At 38.3% G+C, this 24,208-nt stretch overlaps 1 protein-coding gene across 4 annotated transcripts in view; it reads right to left on the bottom strand.

The window, feature by feature from the left end:
- INVS (inversin) overlaps positions 1-24,208 on the bottom strand; it is a 236,964-nt gene that overhangs the window by 64,187 nt on the left and 148,569 nt on the right. For all 4 annotated transcript variants that reach the window (XR_011171998.1, XM_069105795.1, XM_069105785.1 and 1 more), the window contains exons 7-8: positions 15,801-15,910; positions 2,509-2,680 (exon numbers count right to left, since the gene is read on the bottom strand). Coding sequence is in view for 3 of the 4 variants with exons in the window: in XM_069105795.1 (XP_068961896.1) it covers positions 2,509-2,680; positions 15,801-15,910 (282 nt within the window). In the remaining variant the exon portion in view is untranslated. The remainder of the gene's footprint in view (positions 1-2,508; positions 2,681-15,800; positions 15,911-24,208) is intronic.

The following is a 24,208-nucleotide window of genomic DNA, read 5'->3' as shown; positions in this document are numbered from 1 at the left end:
TTCCAGCCGGCACCAAGTCTCCCTGACCTGGAAGCCTGCCCACTTCGGTGGGGGTGGGCGGAGATCAGTGGGAGGAGGGTTAACAAAGGTCCAATGTATAATAAAATATTCATATTTACTATTCTTTGTGGTATCAAAGAATTGTAAACCTACCCACCAATTGGAGAATGGCTAAAAAAACCCTGCCACACCAACAACTACAGTATATGAGTATAATGGAATATTATTATGCAATAAGAAATAATAAATATGGGGCAGCTACGGTGATGCAGTGAGTAGAGCACCTGCCCTGGAGTCAGGAGGACCTGAGTTCAAATCCAGACTCAAACACTTAACACAAAAACTAGCAGTGTGACCTTGGGCAAGTCACTTAACCCCAACTGTCCTCCAAGAAGCAAAAGAAAAGAAAGAAAGGAAGGAAGGAAGGAAGGAAGGAAGGAAGGAAGGAAGGAAGAAAAGAAGAAATAATAAATATGAGAAATTTAGTGAAACTTGGGAAGATATATATGACCTGATGCAAAGTTAAATAAATGAAACCAAGGGCACAGTCTATGCAATGACGACAACAACGTAACCAAATGAAATTGAGCCCTAAGTATGGGAAAAGACCAACTAAGGTACAAAGAAAAAAAATAACAAAATATAACTTGTCCTCACCAGAGAAAAACAAACAGGGCAGCTAGGTGGCTCAGTGAATAAAGCTCTGGCCCTGGAGGCAGGAGGACCTGAGTTCAAATCCAGCCTCAGACATGACAGGCTTATTAGTTGTGTGACCTTGGGCAAATCACTTCACCCCAATTGCCTTCCCTTCCTCCAAAAAAAAAAAAAAGAGAGAGAGAGAGGTAGAAGATTACAATGGCAAAACATTTTGGACATTTTGTCATGCAATGTTTTTGCTTAATTATTTGGTTTATTTTTTTGTCTGTGTCTTGTCTGCTGTCTCTGGATAGGACCAGCAGTTTTGTAGATGAATGGAACTCCTATCAATACACATCCTAGAAAGGCTTTAGTCTCAGAAAGTTGTTTTCAGGCACTGACTGGTTAAGTGAATTGCCTAGGTTCACAAATCTAATAGGGATCGGTGGCAGGATTCCAGTTTGAGGGCCAAGGCTGACTATCAATCTACTACCAACAGTGGCTGCCTCAGTCTCTCTTTTAAATTATGCCTGTAATTGTTTTCCTTTGTTATAATCAATGGGGTCAATTTACAAGTGGGGCAGGAAATGATTTTGACTGAAAGGCAAAGGGCATCAATTATGCATTTAATTAATATTAATTCATGATTAATATTATATTGATTATATAAATTAAATTGTATTTTATAAATATATATTTAAAAACAATCCCACTTCAACACAAGTATTTACCAAAAATATCTTGAAGAACAAAAGACCAGAGGCAGAAGGGACTGTGAAGGCCATCTAGCCCCTATTTTACAGATAAGGAGAATCCCAGAGATGGGAAATAACTTTCCCAAAGTCAGACCTTTAATTACTGTTAGCAGTGATAGCAGAACCTCTATCATTTGACTCCATGTTCAATTCTCTTTCTGCTACAATGCCTTATACCTCTGTGTGGGAACTTTTTCAAGGGCTAGTTAAAAATTTCCCTTTAAAATCTGCTCTGAAGATATGAACAGCATATAAAATCTGGGACAGAGTCACAAACTTTTGCTCGATGTTTTTGACTGGCTTATTAGAAATCAGCTCCTTAAGGGTAGGGGTTGTCTCATTTTTTTATCTTATGTCCCAGTGTTAAGCACAAAGTTGGCATTTAATAAATGTTTATTGATTAATTTGTAGAGCATTTGTGGTTTTGGAAGAAAGAGAGAACCAGGAGAGACTTTTTTTTTTGGCAGGGTTATGTGGATTTGGTGATATTGGCTGATACTTATTATGCATCTGTGTAAATGTGCACATTTGTGTTTTTCCCAGGGAATTCTTGTATTCCAGGCTATGCTGTGAGTCGCCTTAAGTCTTGGGCACAGAGAAGGGCCAGTAGAGTACTTTGCAACACCTTCTGATCCTTCCCCTTCACTTGGATGTGCTTGTGTAAGGGACCCTTCCAGCTAGCATGGAGATATGGCAACAGAGAATGTTTTGATAGATTTGTTGTTCAGTCTTTTTTTAGTTGTGTTCCACTCCCATTTTAGGTTTTCCTGGCAAAGATATTGGAGTGATTTGCCATTTCCTTCTCCAGTTCATTTTACAGATGAGGAACTGAGGCAGACAAGGTTAAATGACTTGCCCAAGGTCACACAGCTAGAAAGTGTCGGAGGCCAGATTTAAACTCAGGAAGAGGAATCTTCCTAAATCCCAGCCCACTGGGTCACTTAACTTACTTTTGATAGATACTGAACTCAGGAGACCTACAGAGAAAGCAGGTATATATTTAGAAGCCAGGGGCCAAGTAAATTTCCATGGAAAATAACAATTATGGCATGTTTACTCAGTCCAAAGGTATTACACTTCATTATTTTCTTTTCTCATCCATTCCATAAGGTCTTACCTGTACCTCCATATTTGTCTGTCATGTTGATATCAATGTCCAATTTTAAGCTCAGCATTGTCCGAAGGACATCATCACTGCCTTTTCCTGCTGCCCACATAAAGGATGTTCTTCCCTCGAGATCTGAATCATCCTTCACAGAGGGATGTTTCAAAAACACTTCTACTGTCTCCTGTAAGAAAACTTCACTGAGTATTTAACATAATTGTTCTGTTATGACAAAAGAAGTTATCGTGCATTATACATTGTAAAAACTTTTACTTATGTATCTCCCTCTCTTTTTTTCCTTTTTCAGTCACAAATTCTGTTAGGAGTTATAACCCTTAATACCTATACTCTACTCTATGGGAGAGACTAGGGTTTCCCTATTTTCCTACAACAAGGAAAAGGCAGCAAAGTAGTCGCTGGGACTTGAATGGCCTATGCCAACCTTGATGCAGCATCCTGGTTACCTAAAGGCAGAAAAGATCCTACTTACCGGGAATTGGGGCCCTTCTGGCTTGATGGATTTGGGAAGACCATGAGAGTCATCCTACTCTGCTCTGTTGACTAGATATGGTTCTACAGAGGGGGGCTGCTTATAGAGAAGCCAAGTGTCATCTATTCTTGTTGCATTTCCTTGCTGTTAGGGAAAGGTAAATCTCTTTTGCTTAACTATTTAATGACTTGTAAATACCTCATTTTGTCCCAACTAGGAAAAAATGGCATTTATCACCCCCTATACTATACTATTCTGGTGGTATGTTGTAGGGAATAGGAAAGTGACCTCAAAGTGAGACCTAGGTTTAAGACTTCCCTTGGAAACATACTGATTGTTTGACCCTGGGCAGGTTACGAACTCTCAGTGCTCTAAGAAACTAAGGTGGTTCTCAAACTTTTTGTTCTCAGGCCCTTTTTTACATTTTAAAAAATTACACTCACTAATGTGCTTTCGTTTATATTACATCTATCTGTATTTACCATATTAGAAATGAAAACATCTTAGTATTATTATGAAAATAGTTTTGACCTCAGAGACGCTATGAACGGCAGAGAAGGTGCATACCTGCTTTGGTGGAGGGAGTCTTCTCACCTACAAGTTCCCCATTCCACAATCCAGGCCTTATTCCTATTTGTATCACACAATAAATCACTAGAGCACTTTTCAAGCATTAGTTATTCTCCTCACTTAGAATCTGAGTCTTAAGCTTCTGCAAAGAGGGCAAGGTTATGTAGTTAAAAGAACACTGGACCTCAAATCAGGAGAGATGATTTCAAATCTTGCCTCTACTACTAACTAGCTGCTGACCTTGGACAGTTCAACTTCCTCTTTCTAGGCCTCAGTTTCTTTCACTGTAAAAATGAGGGCAGTGACCACATATGGTCACCACAATGTGGACTAGGTGACCATAAAGGTACTTTCCACCTGTTTTAAACACTAGGAATCTAAGATTTAAGAAGCATCATTCCTGATCATAGGTGGGAAAATAAAATCAAATGACAATTCATAGAATCACAGACTGTCAGATTTGGAAGGGTCCACAGAGGCCATGTAAGCCAACCTAGATCTGAAAAAGAATTCTCCCAACAGCACAGCTGACATGTGGTCGTCTCACCTCTTGTAAGGGAAAGTCACATGAAACAACCCATTTTACTTTCAGGCAGATTGAATGGTTAGAAGTTGAAGGACTCAAGGAATAATCAGTGTGTCACAGCTAAGTGTAGTAGTAAACTCCTCCACACTCAAGGATGCTGAGTGAGCACCAGTTTCAGGCATAAAGGACAATAATGAAACATCCCAGTGGGAATGAGTTCTCAGCAGCACTGAATGAGTCATTTGAGCTTTGAGCTAGTGCTTCTTTTATGTACACACACACACACACACACACACACACACACACACAGAGCTACACTTGAGTAATTCAATACTTCAGTGAATTGATGATTTCATTAGTGTGGGTATTCTCTCCCAATGGACTGGGAGAAGATGGCGGCCCACCCACAGCTTTTAATTCTTGTCTGGAGTCTTCTACAAATCCTTGACTGCATCTACCCAACATCTTTCCTCTATGTCTTTTAACATTCCATGGGTACTGCTGCCGCACTCAAGCCATCCGACTAATTATTCTTCTTTGTTTTCACTCCACAATTGGTCCATCTCCTTTTTGTGGTCATACATTCCCTCAACAACGTCCTATACCTCCCTTAATGGACAGGTCATTCTTGTAACCATGGTGCAGCTTATTAATGCCTTTGGGTCACCTCTGCCTCTTGCTTCCCCTGGTTTCTTTGGAATCTCAACTAAAGTTGCACCTCCTAAAACCAAGAAGACTTTCCCTCTTAATCTCAGTGCCTTCCTTCTGAGATGACTCCCAACCGGTCTTGTCCACATCTTTGTTAGACATAGTTGCTTGTGTGTTGTCTCCCTCATTAGGCTGAGTCTCTTGAGAACAAGGGGCTGGTGTTTTTGTTTTCATTCTTTGCCTTTCTTTGTATCCCTAGTGCTTAGGACAGTGAATGGCCCATAATAGGTGCTTAGTAAATTGGAGTTAACTTGACCTGAAACTCTAATTCTTCAGACCTATGGCGTTCCAAGATTTGTAACCATACAGTGTCACTGGACTGGGAGAACCTTTGTGTTAAAAACATGAGTTTTTGTGCTGCAGAACAACCTGGGGACATTAAAATCACTGAAGTTTCCCAAATGCAATCTAACCTCCTGTCATGTTCCCATTCAGTTGTGGATATAGTCCCTTGTCTATGTACAGTGCCTGACCCAAACTGATGAACTAACTCAATGGACTGGCTTTCCAACTGCATGTCATAGTATGGACAGAAGTATTTTTCATCCACTTAGTTTTTCCTGGATGGATTTTTTGGTTGAAATCCTTTTTTTTTTTTTAAAGAAATCATGCATCACATTGAGGAGGCCCATTAATGTTCTGGGTCTTGCTGCAATTAACACAATCTTATCATCTTATCATAAAGTTAAGAACCTATAGGAATCATTGCCTGTGTGACCTTGGACAAATTACTTCATCTTTATGGGCCTCAGTTTCCTCATCTGCAAAATGAGGGGTTTGGGCTAGATGACCTTTAAGGTTCCTTTTCTTTCTAAACCTATAATCCCATGATCCTACAACTCCATCTATTGCAGGAGTTCCTAACCTTTTCATCATGGATCACTTTGGAAGTCTTGTAAAGTCTATGAACTCTTTCTAAGAATCAGTTTTTTGAAAGCATAAAACGAAATACAAAAGTTATGAAGGAAATAAATTATAATGAAATATAGTTATCAAAATATTTTAAACAAACTAAATCCATGGATGACAGATTAAGAACCCCAACTCCAAAATAAATCTTACTTCCTTTTGAACTTTGTACTTGAAAACATTTGGTGGTGAACTCTTTCGATGAGCACATATTGTTTTGTTTTATGTCTCACTTGATGTTAATAATCAGAGAGTCATAGCAACATTTATGTGGTTATGTTTATCAAGGGATCTTGTATAATCTTAACCTATCCATGATAGCTTCCATAATGGAGAGGGACCTTTAAAATTATATTTTGCCCTATCAAATCAAATGCCTTTTTCATCTATGATCAACAATGACAAAAATACATACATAAGCATAGTTTCTTCACCTTTCAATCAGTTGTGTGACTGTAAAAGATGTGGACTTTTGAAGAAAATAGTTATATTAATATAATATACTAGTATAAAGAATATTTATGTAATAAATTATTTATCCGATTTGTAGAGGAGTGATACATTTTTTAGCTCACAAATAGAAGGGATTTTTCAGTATAAGAGAGATGTGCTTGACGGCATGAAGTAAACAATAATGGCTAACATTCACATAGTGCTTTAAAGTTTGCTAAGTGCTTTATACATACAATCTCATCCAATACTTATAATAACCTTGTGAGGTAGGTGTTATTATTATACCCATTACACAGATGAGGAAAATGAGGATGAGAGAAGTTAAATAATTTTTCTAGGGTCATATATCTAGCAAACTTTTGAGGCAGCAGGATTTGAATTTACACAGGTCTTTTTGACTGAAAGTCTAACACCAGATCACTTAGCTGCCACTTAAAATGGCTTCATGTGAAAAAAAATCCAATAACCAGATAATTTTTAAAAGATTGGAAAATTTATTGACACACATGATAACTTAAAAATTTGTCATTTTAAATATGCAAGTTACCATTAAAAAGTCAATGAGTAAATGGTTAAAGGACATGAATAATTTTCAAAAGATAAAATAGAAATTAATAGTTACCTGAAAAATTACACAAATTTACTAATTATCAAAGAGGTGTAAACTAAAATACCTTTGCAGTTGCCGTCTTACATCTATCAAATGGACACAGATAATTAAAGTAACTAAAATTCAGTGCTGGTGAGGTTGTAGAGGAACAGGTATAACCATCCATCACTACTGGAATTTCAAACATGTAAGATGTTTTGGGTGAGCAATCTGGCAGGACACAGTAGAATTTTCAAAAATAATCATACCATATGACTTAAAAATTCAACTTTTGGGAATATACTCTTATAGTATTATCAAAAACAAGAATGCTATCTTTAGAATGATTTTCAAAGTAGTGAAGATGATCTGTAAAAACACACACACACACACACACACACACCTTTAAAATAGACTAAATACTCAACAATAGTAGAATGACTAAATAAGTCATAGTCCATTAATATGATGGAAACTAATGCAGTTAAATACCAGCATGTATGAAGATCACAAAGAAAACTGGAAACATCTATATGAAATAATGCAAAATGAAAACACAGAACCATAAGAATGTGATATACACTAACTACAATCACATAAGATGAAAAAAGTTAATGAGAACGAATAGACAAACACAATATCCCTATGAGGACTCAGAGAAACTGAACATTTGTTATGATTTTTTTTGCATTGAAATGAATTAAGTAAAATGTAATTAGTTACAAAGCAAGTTTGGTTGGTTGTACTGATGTTTGATGTTAATCTTTTAACAAAACATTTAAAAATGGGGTAAGTCTACTGCATAAAATTGTTTGCAAAAGCCTGTTTACTTTTCATATTTCCATTAGTTACGTATGTTTAGATAATTCTTGGGAAGATTTTATAAAGACAAGAAGATAGGAATAAGATTTGATGGTAATGATACCACCTTTTGGGGGGCATTAATATAAATAAATTATTATAATAAAATAATTATAAAATAGAAATAATTATTAATAAACAAATATTTAATAAAATATTAACATTTTCCCATTCTTTTGGTATTTTGTAAGATTCTCTTTAAAAGCTTTTAAGATTGTTTTTACCTATCAGTGTGTCTTTGGTCTGGTCTGGCTTCTTTTCTTGATTTCATTGTATTTAGTGCTATTTCCATCTATTCTAGACTGAGGTATTAAGAGTTCAAATGAGGTGGTTTCATTGGCACTGATGCCAAAGATTGATAGCTATGGAAACATGGCACGTTTGATCCACTTTACCTCTATTTGTTCTCTTACTAGTTTCATCTATGAGTGTGCTTGACATGCTGGATTTAAATGGGCTTTGCACCAAGCTTTCTGTAGATTTGTGATTGCTTCCACCACTATTTTATAAGGTGATGATCCTCATGATTTTCTGCCATTCCCTTTGCAGCATTTTATAAGCAAATTTATATTTTAAACTGTTGTTACTGGTTATGTAATAGACACACCATAAAAGCATGTTGACTGGATAACTGATTAGCCGAAATCTCTTTTTTCTTTCATAAGGGGATCAAACATTTGCTAGCTAATGTAGTTTCTGAGTTCTTTCAGACTGTTTATTGTGGCAACTGCTTTATGTTCGCTAAGTGTCCTCAGGAAATGATGACTAAGATATCTTTGCCTCCTTTTATTTCCATTTTTGGGACTAATTTTGATGGGTTATGTTGATATTGTTGTCCTGTATGCAATGTATAGCTAGCTATATTCTTGTTACCAGTTTGACATCATTCTAATTGGTGAATGGGTCTATCAGAGGTAGGGAACCTGCAGCCTCAGGGACACATGTGGCCCTCTAGGTCCTCAAGTGTGGCCCTTTGACTGAATCCAAACTTCAATTCTGCAAAGTTTGGATTCATTCAAAGGGCCACACTTGAGGATCTACAGGACCACACTTGGCCTGGAGGCCACAGGTTCCCCATCCCTGGCTAACTGCATATAGATAGCTGAAATTATTGCCACACCAGTTGCCAATCATGTAAATTAAATTGCAGTTGATTTCCTGTTTGGTGGTGCTATTTATTGCTTCCCATGTCCAGTACCCTCTGACTCTAGAAGAAAGTATTCATGATACATAGGTATGAAGCCTTTGCTGAACTGGCTATCTTTTCTGAGAAGACTTGCCCAGATTTTCCCTCATTTAATTCCATCATCTCAAGTTATAGATCATAATCAATCAGTGCCCCTGGATAATTTCCTTTTGAGTTTCCTTCCTGCTCAGGTGCATTGAGCTAGGAAATCATGAATGTTGTTCTATAATAAATTGAAATGCTAGGCTATATCTTAGGCCGGATGATATAGTCACGATCAACCCAGGAGGCAAAATTGCTGGAATACTTGAGCAATCATGAAACCTCCAAGTCATAAAAGGCAAATGGCTATATCTTCTTTGACAGCTTTCACCTCCCTCAGTGGGGACAGAGAACAAAAATGGCCAGGGAAGTACAAGAAGCTATCCAGAGATTAGCAGCAGGGAGAATCGAAGTGGGTAATTAGATCTGATTAGATAGGGCTTATGCCTAGGAAGCAACTTCTGTTTGCAGTAGGTCAGGGCAGCAGTGATTATACTTCTGACCTTGCTTTAATTTTTTAGTAAATATGCTTTCATAAAACATGTTGTTCAGTTATTTTTCAGTCACCCCATCTGGAGTTTTCTTGGCAAAGATACTAGAGTGACTGCCATTTTTTTTCTCTTGCTTATGAGGAAACTGAGGCAAACAAGGTTAAGTGACTTGCCAAGGGTCACACAATTAGTAAGTGTCTGAGGCCAGAGTTGAACTCAGAAAGATGAGTCTTCCTGACTTCAGGCCCCATACTCTATCTAGGCCCTACTACTATGTAGCTGCTCCTTTATAAAATATAATTGATATTAATTGGGAAATTGATATTGAGGAGAGGTCAACTGGTCAGTTGCTATTGGGGAGATGTTAATGGGTTGTTTGACAATGAGGGAAACACACAAGATAAGGGCTCATAAACAGAAATATTTGAAAAATCCCCTAGTTCCTCAAAGATACCCCTAGAATCCTGATGGGAAACAAAGGTAGCCCTGCCCTAGGGACATGACCTCTCAGTGTGTATAGAATTTGGGAAAGTGAGTCCTATTAATGCACCTTTATGATTTCCAACTTATCGACCCGTTAACTTGCTAGACAATTGTTTAAAATTCTACCAGTTGTCTTTTAAGTGTATACTGCAAGACTAGGTTTCCCAAAATAGTATTTTGGATGACTGTGAGAAAGTTCAGGCCCAGCTGCTCTACCATGGATCACTGTTCTAGCCTCTTCAATTTCAACAATGATCTAGGCAGCGCAATTTAAGATTATCACAACATTCTTTTACATATCACCATCAGCTGATTTAGAAAGGAACCTTCTATAAGTCAAACAGAACTGCAAACTACATCCTAGGTCAGGGGTGGGGAACCTGTGGCCTCAAGGTCACATGTGGCCCTCTAGATCCTTCAATTCACAGAATTGAAGTTTGGATTCAGTCAAAGGGCTGCACTTGAGAACCAAGAGGGCCATGTGTGGCGTGGAGGCCGCAGGTTCCCCACCCCTGGCCTAGACTATTAATGTTTTTTTTTTGATGTTGGTAAGGAAATCAGGGTTAAGTGACTTGCCTAAATTCACACAGCTAGTAAGTGTCAACTTTCTGAGGTCACATTTGAACTCAGGTCCTCCTGACTCCTGGGCTGGTGCTCTATCCACTGGTCCACCTAGCTGCCCCTGTTAATGCTTTTGATGAGTCTTTATCAACCTCTTACAACTCTATTTAGAATAGGCAAGAATTAAATGAATTAATCTCCATCTTAAATGTAAAACACAGCTGTTGGTATAATGGGTAGAGGGATGGACTTACAGTACAGAAGCCCTGTGTTCAAATCCTGCCTTTAATACTCATTAGCTATGTGACCCTGTGCAAGTCACATAAACTCTCTGAGCTTCAATTTCATCCTCTTTAAAATAAGAATGTTGAGTTAGATGATCCCCAATGTCCCTTTCAGCTCCAAATCTAAGATCCTATGAATTAAATAGAGAAAAGAGAATAAAGGATACTTACAAATCCCTGCCATAAGAAGAAATAGTGCCAAATTATTATGAATGATGAGGTTTGAAAAGATATGCAAACTACTTGTAACCTCTGAATTCTGCTTACTCATGTGTGTATACAACAAGTGAATGGAGCCATTAACAAAGAAATGTTGTAGGCCACAGGATTTTTATCCCTAATCCACAGAATAACTAGCCATGATTTTAGAACATTCATGATGAGACACACTACACATCTCTAGACAGAGAGGTGATGGACTGAGGGGGAGATATATATATATATATACACATATACATATATATATGTGTATATGTGTACATATATACATATATAAAGAGAAACAGTTCTCTCTTTATGTTAGTGGACCATTCTGCAGCCCTCTAAACAAAGTGATTTTTATATAATGAAAATTTGCTCCCACACACCCACTTCACTTAGCATATATAACAGGCATACACAAAATAAAATCTTTACACAAGTCATAAAATGTTCTAAAATGTAGACATATTAAATACTGCTCTTTGATAATTAACAGAATTATGAAAGGTAAAGTTAATGATAAAGAATGTGTGGTACTGTACAGTACTCTGCATAATCTGTACCCTAGGCAAGGGTTACTTGATAACATATTCTATAAGTGGTTATCTAACCTTTGCTTGAAGATTTTGAGAGAGGGAAGGGAAATAGAATCCATTATTTCCTGAGGCTGCACATTCAACTCTGGTTACTGTTCTAGTTCTTAGCAAATGTGGTGGCAGATCATTTGGAAATTTGGTAGATCCTCTCTGCAGAATTTATAAGATGGCATGGACAAAATTTACAAAGTCTGAGAAGGCATATAAGCAAGGGATAGAACACTGGATCAGGAAGACCCAAGTACAAATCCAGTCCCCAAAACTAGCTAGCTGGGTGACTCTGGCCAAATCACTTAACCTCCCTAAGCCTCAGATTCCTCATCTGTAAAATGGGGATAACACCTACCTCTCAGGGTTGTTTTGAAGATAAAATGTAATAATATCTGTAAAGCATTATACAAATGGTAGCTATTGTTATTTTCACTAAATGAAAAAGGATACTCAGTGGGACTCCTCTCACCAGTGTTGTATACATGCTGCTTTTATAAGAAGAAAAAAAATCACAGAAACTTACCTTCACAATTTCACAGAATCACAGAATTTTAAAGTTCAAAATCTAACTCATCATTAGCCACCACAGATGCCACAAAAAATAACATTCCATACCATAGCCCCAACTAATAATGATTTTCTTTGTTGTTTTTATGACAAAAAAGATCACGTGCTTGGCTTATTGATTTGCACACCTTTCTATACCTTGTTCCCTAGTCCTACCGTGTTTCCCCGATAATAAGACCTATCCCAAAAATAAGCCCTCCCCTTACTGTGTAAGGTTCCCCGAAAATAAGCCCTCCCCCGAAAATAAGCCCTATTTAGACTGCTACTGTAGTGAAGGTGATCCCCTGCGCTACAGCTACATTATGCATGCACCGTCGGCCCCCCCCCCCCCGTGAAACGCACGCTGCGCTGCATCCAATCAGAGCTGCAGCAGTGAGCGTGTCATCCTGTTATTCCCCAGTGATTTGCTTATTGAATAAAGGTACGTTTTTTTGTTCACATTTACCTTTTTATTACAATTGCTGTCAATGTTCATTAAAATAAGCCCTCCCCTGAAAATAAGCCCTCTGGTGTTTTTCTGTCCAAAAAAATAATAAGACAGTGTCTTATTATTGGGGAAACATGGTAGCTTTCAGGAGAATAGCAGGGTAGTGACCTGAAGATGCAAGTATAGATAAGCCTTCAGAGGTCCCTTCCATACCTTCACCCGGAAGGACTTTAAGAATTCATTGACCCTCAAGAAGAGAGTTTACCCCCATGGTCACTCAGGGGAAATAACCCCAATATGCCCAGTAGGTGAGTGAAAAAGCTTTTCTTTCCGGCATCCAAGAAAGTTATTGTTAATATATTCCTTGTTGTTATTTGTCCTTCCTTCTCAAAGAGGACTATGACACCAGGAAGGTGCTGCAAGTGAATGGGAGGGCTGTGAGAAATGAAAGGGAAGGCTATGCAGTCACCAGTCTCACTTTCTCTTCCGGAGTCATCTGGGTCCAGTGGCAAGATATAGATCAGGCTGACTGGAGATGGCCCTGGAAGCAGTGGGAGACCTTGACCTTTTCAAGTCTTTAACAGGTCTCAGTTTGACTGAAGTAATGCCTCATTCAGTGATTAAAGTTGGTAAGAAAAAGTGCAGAGAAAGGCCTCTTTTACCTAGGCCAACCCCGCCCCCACCAAAATCAATCTGGGAGGTGAAGACCCTCGGGGTTTCTGGTCAAAACAAAAACAATTGCTATTTACATTCATTCTAAACCAATCCGGGCCCAAATAATAACAAAGTGGAACTTGGCCTGGGACTTATTGTTGGCCAGTCAATGAGAGTGATTTGGGTTTAAGGACTGGTCTTTAAGAAAAAAAAAATCTAGCTGGTAAACCCTAAGATATTTTGTTAGGTTTCAGCAATCAAATTTTACATTCCTTTGGGCAGAGCACCCACGGGTACGATTACTCTATGTGGATAGAGGGAAGAGAAGGGAAAGGAAGGGAAGGGACAGAAAGGGGATGGAAGGGAGAAAGAAGAGAAGAGGAAAAGGGAGACAGGAAAGAAGGAAGGGAGGGAAGGAAGGAAGGTTGTCTTCCTAGGTAAGAGTGGAAAAGAAAAGCAGGCTGATTTGCAAAGAGAGTTTTCTATTATTTATGAAATTGTGAAATCTGATCATTGAAAAACGCTTTGAGTACTAGAGATAAAAGAAGGTGGAAAGGTAGACAAAAGTGGGGAGAGTCTTTGCGAAACGAAAAATTGAGAGAACTAAAATTAAGATGTATAGTTTAAATTCCTTACAACAGGAAACAAAAAGAATGATTACAAGAGTAAGGCGATCACCATTAGGGGAACTGATCCTCTTTACTTAAATTTCCTGGTGTGTCTTAAAAACCAGAGAGTAAGTTTGCAAATGATTGAAAGGGCTTCTGTGAAACAGTTTTCTACCAAATCAAATTGTAAATATCTAATGTCAATCCTTACCTTTCCTTTGGGGAAGGGCTGAAAAGAATGTGGCTGCAATTATACACAGAAAGTATCAGGAGAAAGCTGGGTTGGATTTATTGGAAAAATGACAGAGCAAATACCTTTTATGTATTTTATGTGCTGGTAAGAAATATATTGTGTTTCTTGCCCCAAAATGTCTAAAGATGTTTTCTTCAATTAATACTTAAATGCATCCTTGGCTAGAATGTACTTGCCAAGTAATGATGGATGATTATTTAGAAATAGAATATTCTATCTCTTTTCATTCTCCTAACCATAAGAATGGTTAACTATTTCAAAATTCTCTGACTCGATTCTAGTGTGGAGGAATAAACATAACTCTTTTTCTTCAGTCATGTTTTCAGAGGCTTTGTAATATTTGGCCTTTGGGATATGACTTCTTTTTTTAAGCCCACTTTTCGGGGGAGAGCATTGGCCTAAGTGGGGCGGGGGAGCACAGCAAAGACATTTCTGGAGTTCAAGAGCAAGGTCAAATTTTGACAAAGTCAAATGCTCACCACTTAGCTTATTACTAAATGCTAGTTTTTGTTGTTTTCTGTGCCTCTCTACCCAGAGATCTCGTCAGTTGGGCACATTTTCCAAATGATAAAAGTTTAATTGTGGGTTGATGGGCATTTTTCAAACCAGGGGATGTAAACCTTAGATGGGTTAAAAGAGTTCAAGGGAGTCAAAGAGATTTAAGCTGTGGTGCTCAGGAAATGTGCACCATGATTAGAAAATCAAGTCTCCAGTGGGCATATTATCCCAAACAAATCTCCCTTTATTGACAGCACCTACAATACTCTGCTTAATTACTTGCTTTGTTGGGGGAAGAGAGGTGGGCTTCTCATCCTACTGACAGCATCTGCTCTGCTTAATTACAGGCTTTGTCTCCCTCCAGGGCTGGGGCTGAATTTCCTCTTACTCTGAAGCACAGCTGGGAAGACCTTTGAAACACAAACGATTAAGGAGTCCCAGGTCAAGGGAAGGTCTGAAGGAGGGCAACTCTGCTTGGTCTGGCACCGACAGAAAGCAGCCTCCCCCCCCCTCCCACCCCCTACCCCCCAGGGGAACAGGGACAGGGAGAAAATGAGCAGGAGGCAAAGCACAGAAACTGCCTGATTTTCCATGTCCTTCTAGAGTAGACCAACAGTCATGGCGTGGCTTCTGTGTTTGCAGTTATTTTCCAGAACACACCCAACATGCAGAGTGGTTAAGCACGGAAACACACCCAAAGACAGAGATAAAAATTTTGGATTATTCATCATTTTGAGGTGCCTATGTTTCTCTTCCCCTCCTTTGATATGCATAGTTATTAGCTGATTCCATTATACTCCCTATAATTTGTCCTATTCATTTACCAAGACACTAACAAGTTTTTTCAATTAACGTTGAATAGCTTTTGATCTATAAAAAAATAAAAATATAAAAAAGTGTACTGGTTGAAGCGGACAGATTTAACTTCAAAATAACAAAGATAATATTAACAAAGAAAAATTGTGAGTATAACACATACAGTTTATGGTTTCACAAAGAAGGAGGGTGATGTTCCTCACGGCTCCCACAATTACATGATCCACTGGTATAATAGCTTCAGATCACCTGTTCTAGGTGTAGAATGTATATTAAAAGAGGTGAGAAAATTGACCTCCTTCCCATTTTTGCAAAGGAGTGGGGGCACTCTGTAACCCCATATATGCTGTTGTAGTTGATTGATGTGTTGGCTATTTGCTGAACCTTCAGAACTACCTCCTCCCCACTCCTGCCCCTTCTCCCTTGTTAATTCTCTGGTCCAAGGGATAGCTCTCTGGGTAGGGGAGAGGGATGCATTTGGGTATAATGGTGATTTAAAAACAAAAGATTGCAATAATTGTTCTGAAGAAGATATCTTACTGCAAAATTACTCTGGGATGCATAATGGAGTGGCGTTGCTCCTTGGCTATCAGATGGAATGGTTCCCAACTTGTTTCTTTCCAAAAGAAGATGGACAATTTGTGCATGACCTAAAAATGCAAAAAAAGACACAGCTGTCACAACAGGCCAGTAAGATTCAATGAACACATACATACATACATATTCAAAAAAATGGTTTGTTTTTTAAAAAGTGATTTGTTGAAAAATCAAGATGCTCATGTACAATGTCATAGTCTTTAAAATATCTAGATGTTGTAAGATTTTTTTTCTTTTTAAATAGATTTAAAATCATCTCAATTTGAAAAAAAAAAGTTAAATATGCATATTGGCTCAAATGTATACTGTACATCCTCCCCCCACACCCTCGAATTTGGCTTATACAAAAAGCTGAGCACAGCCTGTAATTACACTCTTAGTAAGAGAAGGATGACAAAGTAACCAAGACAACAATGTGAATAAGAGGAAAAGAATGGTGATGATAAAAATGCATGAGCCATCTTTATTTGAATTGGAAGAGATGTGGGAAAAACTTGCATGGTAGTTTTTTACAAGATAATTTTGTTTCATTTATATAATTTCCTTTTTAAAGTGAGCTCATTTTTAGGGGTAAAGTCTATACTCAGACCTATATTTTAACCAGTATAGTAAATCTCTAATATTTAGAGTAGTTGTTTCAAAAAACATCATTAAGGAGGGGCAAACTGAAACTCTGAACTAAAGCTAGGGTTGTCAGATGAGCCAAGAAAATGTAGCACAAGTTTAAACAGAGATGGAGATTTATATGTGCTTTTAGAGATAGGACTGGACCAGTATAGATGTCAACATTTGACTCCTGACCCGAAGAATAGCTAGCCTTCACATGCTATATTAAACAGCAGTAGTAATTTATTACTGTGGAAAAGCTATATGGAAATTGTTATGATTTATTTTTCTGGTAGTCTTCCAACTGTGCTTGCAGGAATGAAAGGATAAAGCTAAGTCTTGTTAGCTTTTTTTTCTTAATATTCTAGTAAAAGTTTTGAGCTCTATAGAACCTAGTAGAATTTCCCATTACTCCTGTAGTTTTACAACATAATTAATATGAGATACTTGGAAAAGTAACATTAGAAATATGTAGGAAAATGTACTGCTTGGGAATGTTCTAAGTTGATGAAATAGATCTTCTGAGAAATATAAAGTAATAGAATTAAAGTTGAGGAAAATCTCATTTTTGTACTGTGAAAGTCTCAGATTTTAAAATAAATTTTAACTTAAGTTTTAAGATCTGTGAATATTGAGAGACAGGATGGTTTATTAGGAAAGCTGTAGATTCAGAGTCAAGAAAGAGGGAACCCTGATGTGATACTGAGTCCTGGCTCAACTATTTATTAGGCATGTGGCCAACCCTGAACCAGGAGAAATGGAGATAATATATTGCCCTCTCTAAATTAGAAGGCTGTTATTATGAGAATATAAGATAATCTTTTAAAGGTATGTAAATTTGATTTATATTGAATTCATCAATACATACCATACCAGCATGGTATCTACTTGATTAATCTCCTATCATTCATTATTGTTTTATGTATAGAGAGAATCAGACTCAAAGTTACATGGTTCTCCAAAAGCGATCTAGTTCAATGCCTACCTGAGCAGAGCCTAACAAAATGACCTATATTTACATACTTCAGCACAAGGAGGCCTACGTTATTAGGCAACTTACTCTTTTGTTGGACAGCTCCAATATTCTTTACATTGAGCCCCATTGCTTCCTTCTTGTAACTTTTACTCAGGGGTTCCATCTCTGTCCTTTGTGGCAAAGGAGAATAAATCTAAACCTATTTTTATCTGACAACTCTAAATAATTGAAAAGAGCGATCACCTCCCTCTTACATCTTTTCTTCCCCAAGCTAAACAGTCTCAGTTCCTTCAAATGATTCTTACACCATCCTGGTCATCCTCCTTTGGACACACTCCGTTTTATCAGTACCTCTCCTTAATTATGGTGGATACAATTCTTTGGATCCAATAACAGTCAGATTCTATTAAACAATTATTCATTAAATGTCTATTTAGTGTTTGGGAGACACCGGGGGTGCAAAGACTAACCAACAAGTACATTTTTAACTACTTTCTATGTGTCCAGTTCTGTGCTTGGCATATACCTGCCCTCCAGAACCTTACAACAAAACTTCCTTTGTTCTAGACTACACTTATGTCAACAGCCCAAGCTTTTATTAGCTCCCATCTTACACTGCTATCTTCGAGGTTCTTTAAAGTCCAAGGTCTTTTTCACATGAATTGTGTTGCAACGATCCCCTATCCCCATTCTTTTCCCCCTCCAGACCCTCTCCAAACTTGTACTTGTAAGGCTGAATTTTTTTAAACATCTAAGAAGAACTTTATAGGTATCTCTATTAAATGTCATTAACATTGGTTCATCATATTATATAGCTTCCTGATTTCATTTTGTATTTTTGCTTTGATACCTCCCCCAGCTTTAAATCATCAATAAACTTAATATGGATGCTCTCCATTTCTTCATCCTAACCACTGATAAAATACAGTTCAGAACAGGGTCAGTGGCAAAGTCCTGAAGTATTCCACATTGATGATAATTAATGCCTTTTTAGAGCTAGACACTTAAAAATAGTCTAAATCTACCCAAGTCTACTTTCATTCAGCCCACATTCCTCCATTTGGTTCACAAGAATATCATGAGAGACATGTCAATCAGATGCTGCTGATTGGTCCCCATGGTCCCTGGAAAGAGAGATGGGGCAAGGCTTTGTCTAAGATGAATGGTAACTGATCAGGAAGACGGCTCCACCTTCCTCCATTTGGTTCACAAGAATATCATGAGAGATGTGTCAGTCAGAGGCTCTTGATTGGTCCCCATGGTCCCTGGAAAGAGAGATGGGGCAAGACTGCATCTAAGATGACTTTAAAAAGAGTTCTAACTTTTATTCTCATTCTTCTCCTCTCTGAACATGACTCTTGGGACTCTGCAAATGTCCCAGGCTTAGGATATGTTGAATGCTTGTTGATTTCTATGTAACTGTGTAGTTTCCATCATTCCCCAGATTTAGCAGTCTAGAAACTTTAATCAAAACTAAGCATGAAATAATCATTTAAACAGCTAATAGTTGGTGACTAACATTCAAAGATGTTAATATCATAGTATAATTTCTCAATAATTTCAAGGAAGGTCAGTTTAAATTAGAATAATGGGGTTGCTGGCCAATAAAGCCATTATTTGTTAGTACATACAGGGTGTTCAACTGATTTAATCCCCAGGTGGACTTTGGAGCACGCATAGACATTTTGTAATTGGTTCCAGACTTCTAGCCATATGAAGAATCTCATTGAATTGGTTAATTATTAGGAATTGGCAGTGTATTTTAAAAACAGAACCTGACTTTTCCCTTCCTTGATTGGAAACATTCCCAAAAGAAATAATGCAGCAAGAGGAGAGGGGTCCTTCTCATCTAAAGCACAGCTATGGCTTGAGAATAATTGCTTTGCTTCATAATTTGTTCTTTTATTTTAGGTGGAATTATTTCATTTTAGGTGGCTGTCTGGGAGTGGAGCCCAGCTGGGGTTATGAAGCCAGCCTATCCAGTACTAATGCCCAGAGGAGTAATGAGTAGTCTTCTAGCCCTAGACCACTGGTATCCAAGACAGGGACTTATCTAGCAGTCAATGTTGCATTTAAATCTGAACTTAGTAGTACCAAATCTATAAAGAAACTACATTGAATCTGAGCTCATTCATACATTGTAAGAGCTAAATGATATCAACTAGTTAAATAGAACTGGGGTGTCAATCCTTGGTAGGGAACAGTAGAATACACAGAACAACATTAGAGAGAAAGAAACCTCCCAACCCTTCAGAGGTACCCTGAAGAACACTAAGGAGATGTAGCCTTACTTAAAAGGTTTGAGTAAGGTCATAATACTCAAGGTATTAGTGAAAATCCAAAATGCCTGAGGACATTTGCTATCTTAAGTGGACATCACAATCCTCTTTATACTAGTGTTTGGCTTCAGGAACACTTTCTATCACACTCTTACATAATCTGAAGATAATATAAAAGTAGACTTCAACCCAGCCCTGGAAGAATTTTCAATATTTTCAAATTTGTTGAGTTTCTACTAAAAAAAGATTTTCTTGTCTGTGCTTTTCAGACTTTTCTCAGAAACCTCATGATAACTCCATTGAATCTAGATATACTCGTTACCACATTAAAATAAATTTTAGCTGAAGATCAGTGGAACAGTGAATAGAGTACTTGATCTAGAGTGAGGAAGCTCTCTCTTCAAATTTGGTCTCTCAGACACTTACTGTATGAACCTGGATCTCTCTCAGCCTCATTCTTCATCTGAAAAATGGACATCATAATCACACCAACTTCCCAGGTTATTATGAGAATAAAATACGATAATATATTTAAAGCTCTTTGCAAACCTTAGAGAACTATATAAATATTATATGTTATATTTACTTACATAATTTGTTGCTTTAGAAAATGTGTGTAAAAGAGGAAGTAGACTGTGGGAGTATTGGGGGTTTCGGTCTAGGTCACTCTCAGTGATGCTCTTCAATTTTGGAAATTCCTCTTTTACCCCCTTTCTCCAACCCCAGTACAACACAGGAACTTAACCTGCTCCAACTTCTCCCTTTCATCAACAATTACTTTCTCAGGGGGTAGTGTCACATACAGCAAATAAAAGGGTAGGTGAGTAATTATTGATCTACCAGGAGTGGCAAAGATATTCTGTGATAAAAGAAAAAGCAATTGATTTTTAAGAGTACCCACACCCTAACAAAACAAACTACTGAGTGGCCCCCTCTTCCGACTTGATGACTAGTCAACTTAGACATAACCCTCCCCATCCTTCTTGCTGGGGACCAATCCTGAATGTCCTTTAACAAAAGTCCAGAGCACAGGACCTCACCCCCCCCCCCCAAAAAAAAAAAAAAAAAAGGGACAAGAGGACAAGTTCAGTTCCATGAGAAATGCCGCCGTCCAGCAGATTTAGGAAGGGAGGCTCCCTTGATGACCCCATTACACTTAAATTGGAATAGGAGGGAAGGAAACATGCATTTAAGTACCTATTATGTACCAAGTAGGTACTATGCTAAGGGCATAATACATTTTAAAAGGTGAAATCACTTTTGGTTAATAGTATTCTCACCATGTAGACAAAGGGATTTAAAGAACATCAGTAGTTGATGGGTTTCCATCCACTAGGTGGTTCCATAGTGCTCAACGTGGTGGGTCTGGAGTTAGAAAACCCAACTTCAAATTTGACCTCAGATAATAACAGTGTGACCCTGGGTAAGTCACTCTGTCTCAGTTTCCTCAGCTATAAAATGGGATGATAATAAAAGCACTTACCTCCCAGGGTTGTTGTGAGGATCAAATAAGAAAATAATGATGAAGCACTTAGCATAGTACCTACCTAGTACATAGTAGGTACTTAAATGTATGTTTCCTTCCCACCTACTATTCCAATTTAAGTGTAATGGGGTCCTTTTTTTTTGAGGGAGGGGTGAGGTCCTGTGCTATGAACTTTTGTTAAAGGACGTTCAGGATTGGTCCCCATGCTCCCTAGCAAGAAGGACGGAGAGGGTTATGTCTAAACTGACTGGCCATCAAGTCGGAAGAGGGGGCCACTCGGTAGACTTTAAAAAGAGAAACCATTTTCATACTCACTCTTCCCTTCTCTGAACATAACTTTTTTTTTTTTTAAAGCAATCGGGGTTAAGCAACTTGCTCAAGGTTACACGGCCAGTTATTTCCGGGTGTGGTGCTGAGTATCTGAGCCTGGATTTGATGTCCAGGTCATCCCAACACTGGAGCCGGTGCTCTTACTCGCTGAGCCACCTGGCTGCCCCTAAGCAATCAGGGTTAAGTAACTTGCTCAAGGTTACACGGCCAGGTGTTTCTGGGTGGGTGCTAAGTGTCTGAGCCCAGGATTCGATCTCCAGGTCATCCCGACACTGGAGCCCTCGCTCTTACTTGCTGTGCCACCTGGCCGTGCCTGAGCATAACTCTTGGGACTCTACAAGTTGACTATTAGATTCCCAGTGACTGAGAGGGAAGGAGAAAGGATCTCTCCCTTTTCTTCTTCCCTAGTAGCACCTGGGGCTGGCAGGTTCCCAGCTATAGCTCCTCAAGAGGCTCCATGATGGTTTCTTTGGTATCTTTCTTTTTGCTTTATTGTCTTAACACAATCTCCTACCTCCTGGGTAGTCTATCCCAAGTCAGACCCAAGGCTAAGAGCTTAGATAATCTTGGGAAAACTGCATGCCCAGCAGGAAGGTCTCTGGCTCTCTACTGCCCCATGGTCATTGGACAGGGCTCAGAAGGCAAGTCATAGCAGTAAAGATACACACCACACTTCTTATTCACAAAGGAGTCTTCCTACTATTCTGACATTGTTTGAAAATCCTTCTTTTAGAGGCAGCATGGAGGATCTAGTTCTTTTATTTATTTTAGGATAAAATTTCCCTCTAATAGAAAGTAAACTCAAAAGCAGGGACTATTTGGGTTTTGCCTTTGTATCTATAACATGTAGCATAGTGTCTGGTATCTAGAAAGTGTTTAATAAATGTGTAATATTCAACTGAGTTGAATAAAGACTCAGGCACCTCTGGTACTGGGGAAGGATCTCTGGACTTTGTTTAAAATTAAACTGAGATCTCTCTATCTTACAAGGATAGGACAAGGGAAGCGGGAAAGAAGAAATAAGCATCCAGTGTTATGGCTCCTTGGTTAATTTAACTTTTTGTCTACCCTGGGAAGACAAAGCACATTTTATTTCATGCAAAAATGTTTTCCAACTCAACTTGTTCACTCCTTCATTTTATAGATCAGAAAACTGAGGTCCAGAGGGGTTAAATGGGTAGCAAGTGGTTAAGGGAGGATTTGAAACCAGTTCTTTTGACTCTATCTGGGACCTCCAAGATACTCTTAAAGTCGTTAAGGTGCCTTTAGTGGCAGATGGGGTTAGCAAAAGAAAACAACATAGTAGAGAATGTTAAAAGCTATTAAATTTATATCTTCCCATTAGACTGTAAGCTCCCTGAGGGCAGGGACTGTCTTTCTTTTGCTTCTTAGCACAGTGCCTGGCACATGATAGGTATTTAATGTTTATTGAATTGAATCTTAATTCTTGCTTCCCAAAAGGGTAAGAGAAATGATCTAGGAAATTTTCCTTGGCTGCAGCTCAACAGAAGAAAACGATGCTTTTAAGGCAGTGACCCATGCAGTTTGTGCCTCTCAGAATTCCCTCTTGTCCTACTAATCCTACCCAAAGTTACCAAAACTTTGGGAAAAAATATTTTCTCCCCTTAGGTTCTACCACTTGTGAGTGATAATGATCTCAGCAAATCAGTGTACTTCTCTAGGACCTCAGTTTCCTCATTTGTAATATGCAAAGGGGATAAGGGTTATATAAAATGATTTCTAAGATAATTTCCAGCTCTGTGAATTTATGACTTTCCCAAAATTGCACATTTACTAGTATTGACAAGGGAATCTGGAACTTCATTGGTTGGTGTTTACAGTCTTATCTCCTCAGTTAAAGGACTGTAGTATGTTTAAAGCGGGACACACTTCTGCTTTGTGAGAATCCTGAAGATTCTGCTTACAGAACTTCCACATAGACAAACAGACACTTTTCATTTCTCAGGAATGCTTGCACATGGGGGAAGCCAAGCCTAGCCAGTGTCTGGGGAGGTTGGCTTTAACTTAGCTTGTGATGCCTTTTTGAAAAGCAGAGGCTCAGATGACAAGCTTACACTCCCCAGCAGACAAGGATTCTCTGTCACTGATACCTGACTCTTACTCATAGAGGACAGCTGTTTGCAAGTTGAAAAATCTAGAAAAATCATGTGCTAGTAATCACCACTGGAAACTTCCATTGCCATCTAAATAACAATAATAATTGTTATTTATATTGGAACAACAACAAAATTGTTTCTGTCTTTATTCCATTAATGCTAGCCTCCAGCCCTGGAATGAAATCATCTCTAGAACAGCCATTCTAGAGAACAGCCATTTGCATCAACCAATGCAAGGATGTTCTGAGTGGGGATTAGTAAAAGCTTGTACTCATATTTCTTTAAGCCTGGCCAAGTGCTTTACTTACATTTTGTCATTTGACCCTCATGACAACCTTGTTTGGTAGATGCCATAATTATCCCCATTTCACAGATAAGGAAAATGAGACCAAGAGAAGTTAAATGACTTATGCAGGTCATACAACTTCTAAATGTCTGTGGGAGGATTCAAACCTGGGTCTTCCAGGCTCTAATTACAGCATTTCATTCACTATGCATATTGCTTCTGATTCATCAGTATCTTTAGAGTTAGAAGTCTCCAACTATAGAAAGTCACC

Source organism: Petaurus breviceps, unplaced genomic scaffold (assembly GCF_028583685.1).
Source record: "Petaurus breviceps papuanus isolate PSGF00001 unplaced genomic scaffold, PetGlider_PUasm1.0 138, whole genome shotgun sequence".
Lineage (NCBI taxonomy): Eukaryota > Metazoa > Chordata > Mammalia > Diprotodontia > Petauridae > Petaurus > Petaurus breviceps.
Note: the sequence above shows the minus strand (reverse complement) of the source record. Positions and strands in the feature narration are given on the sequence as shown.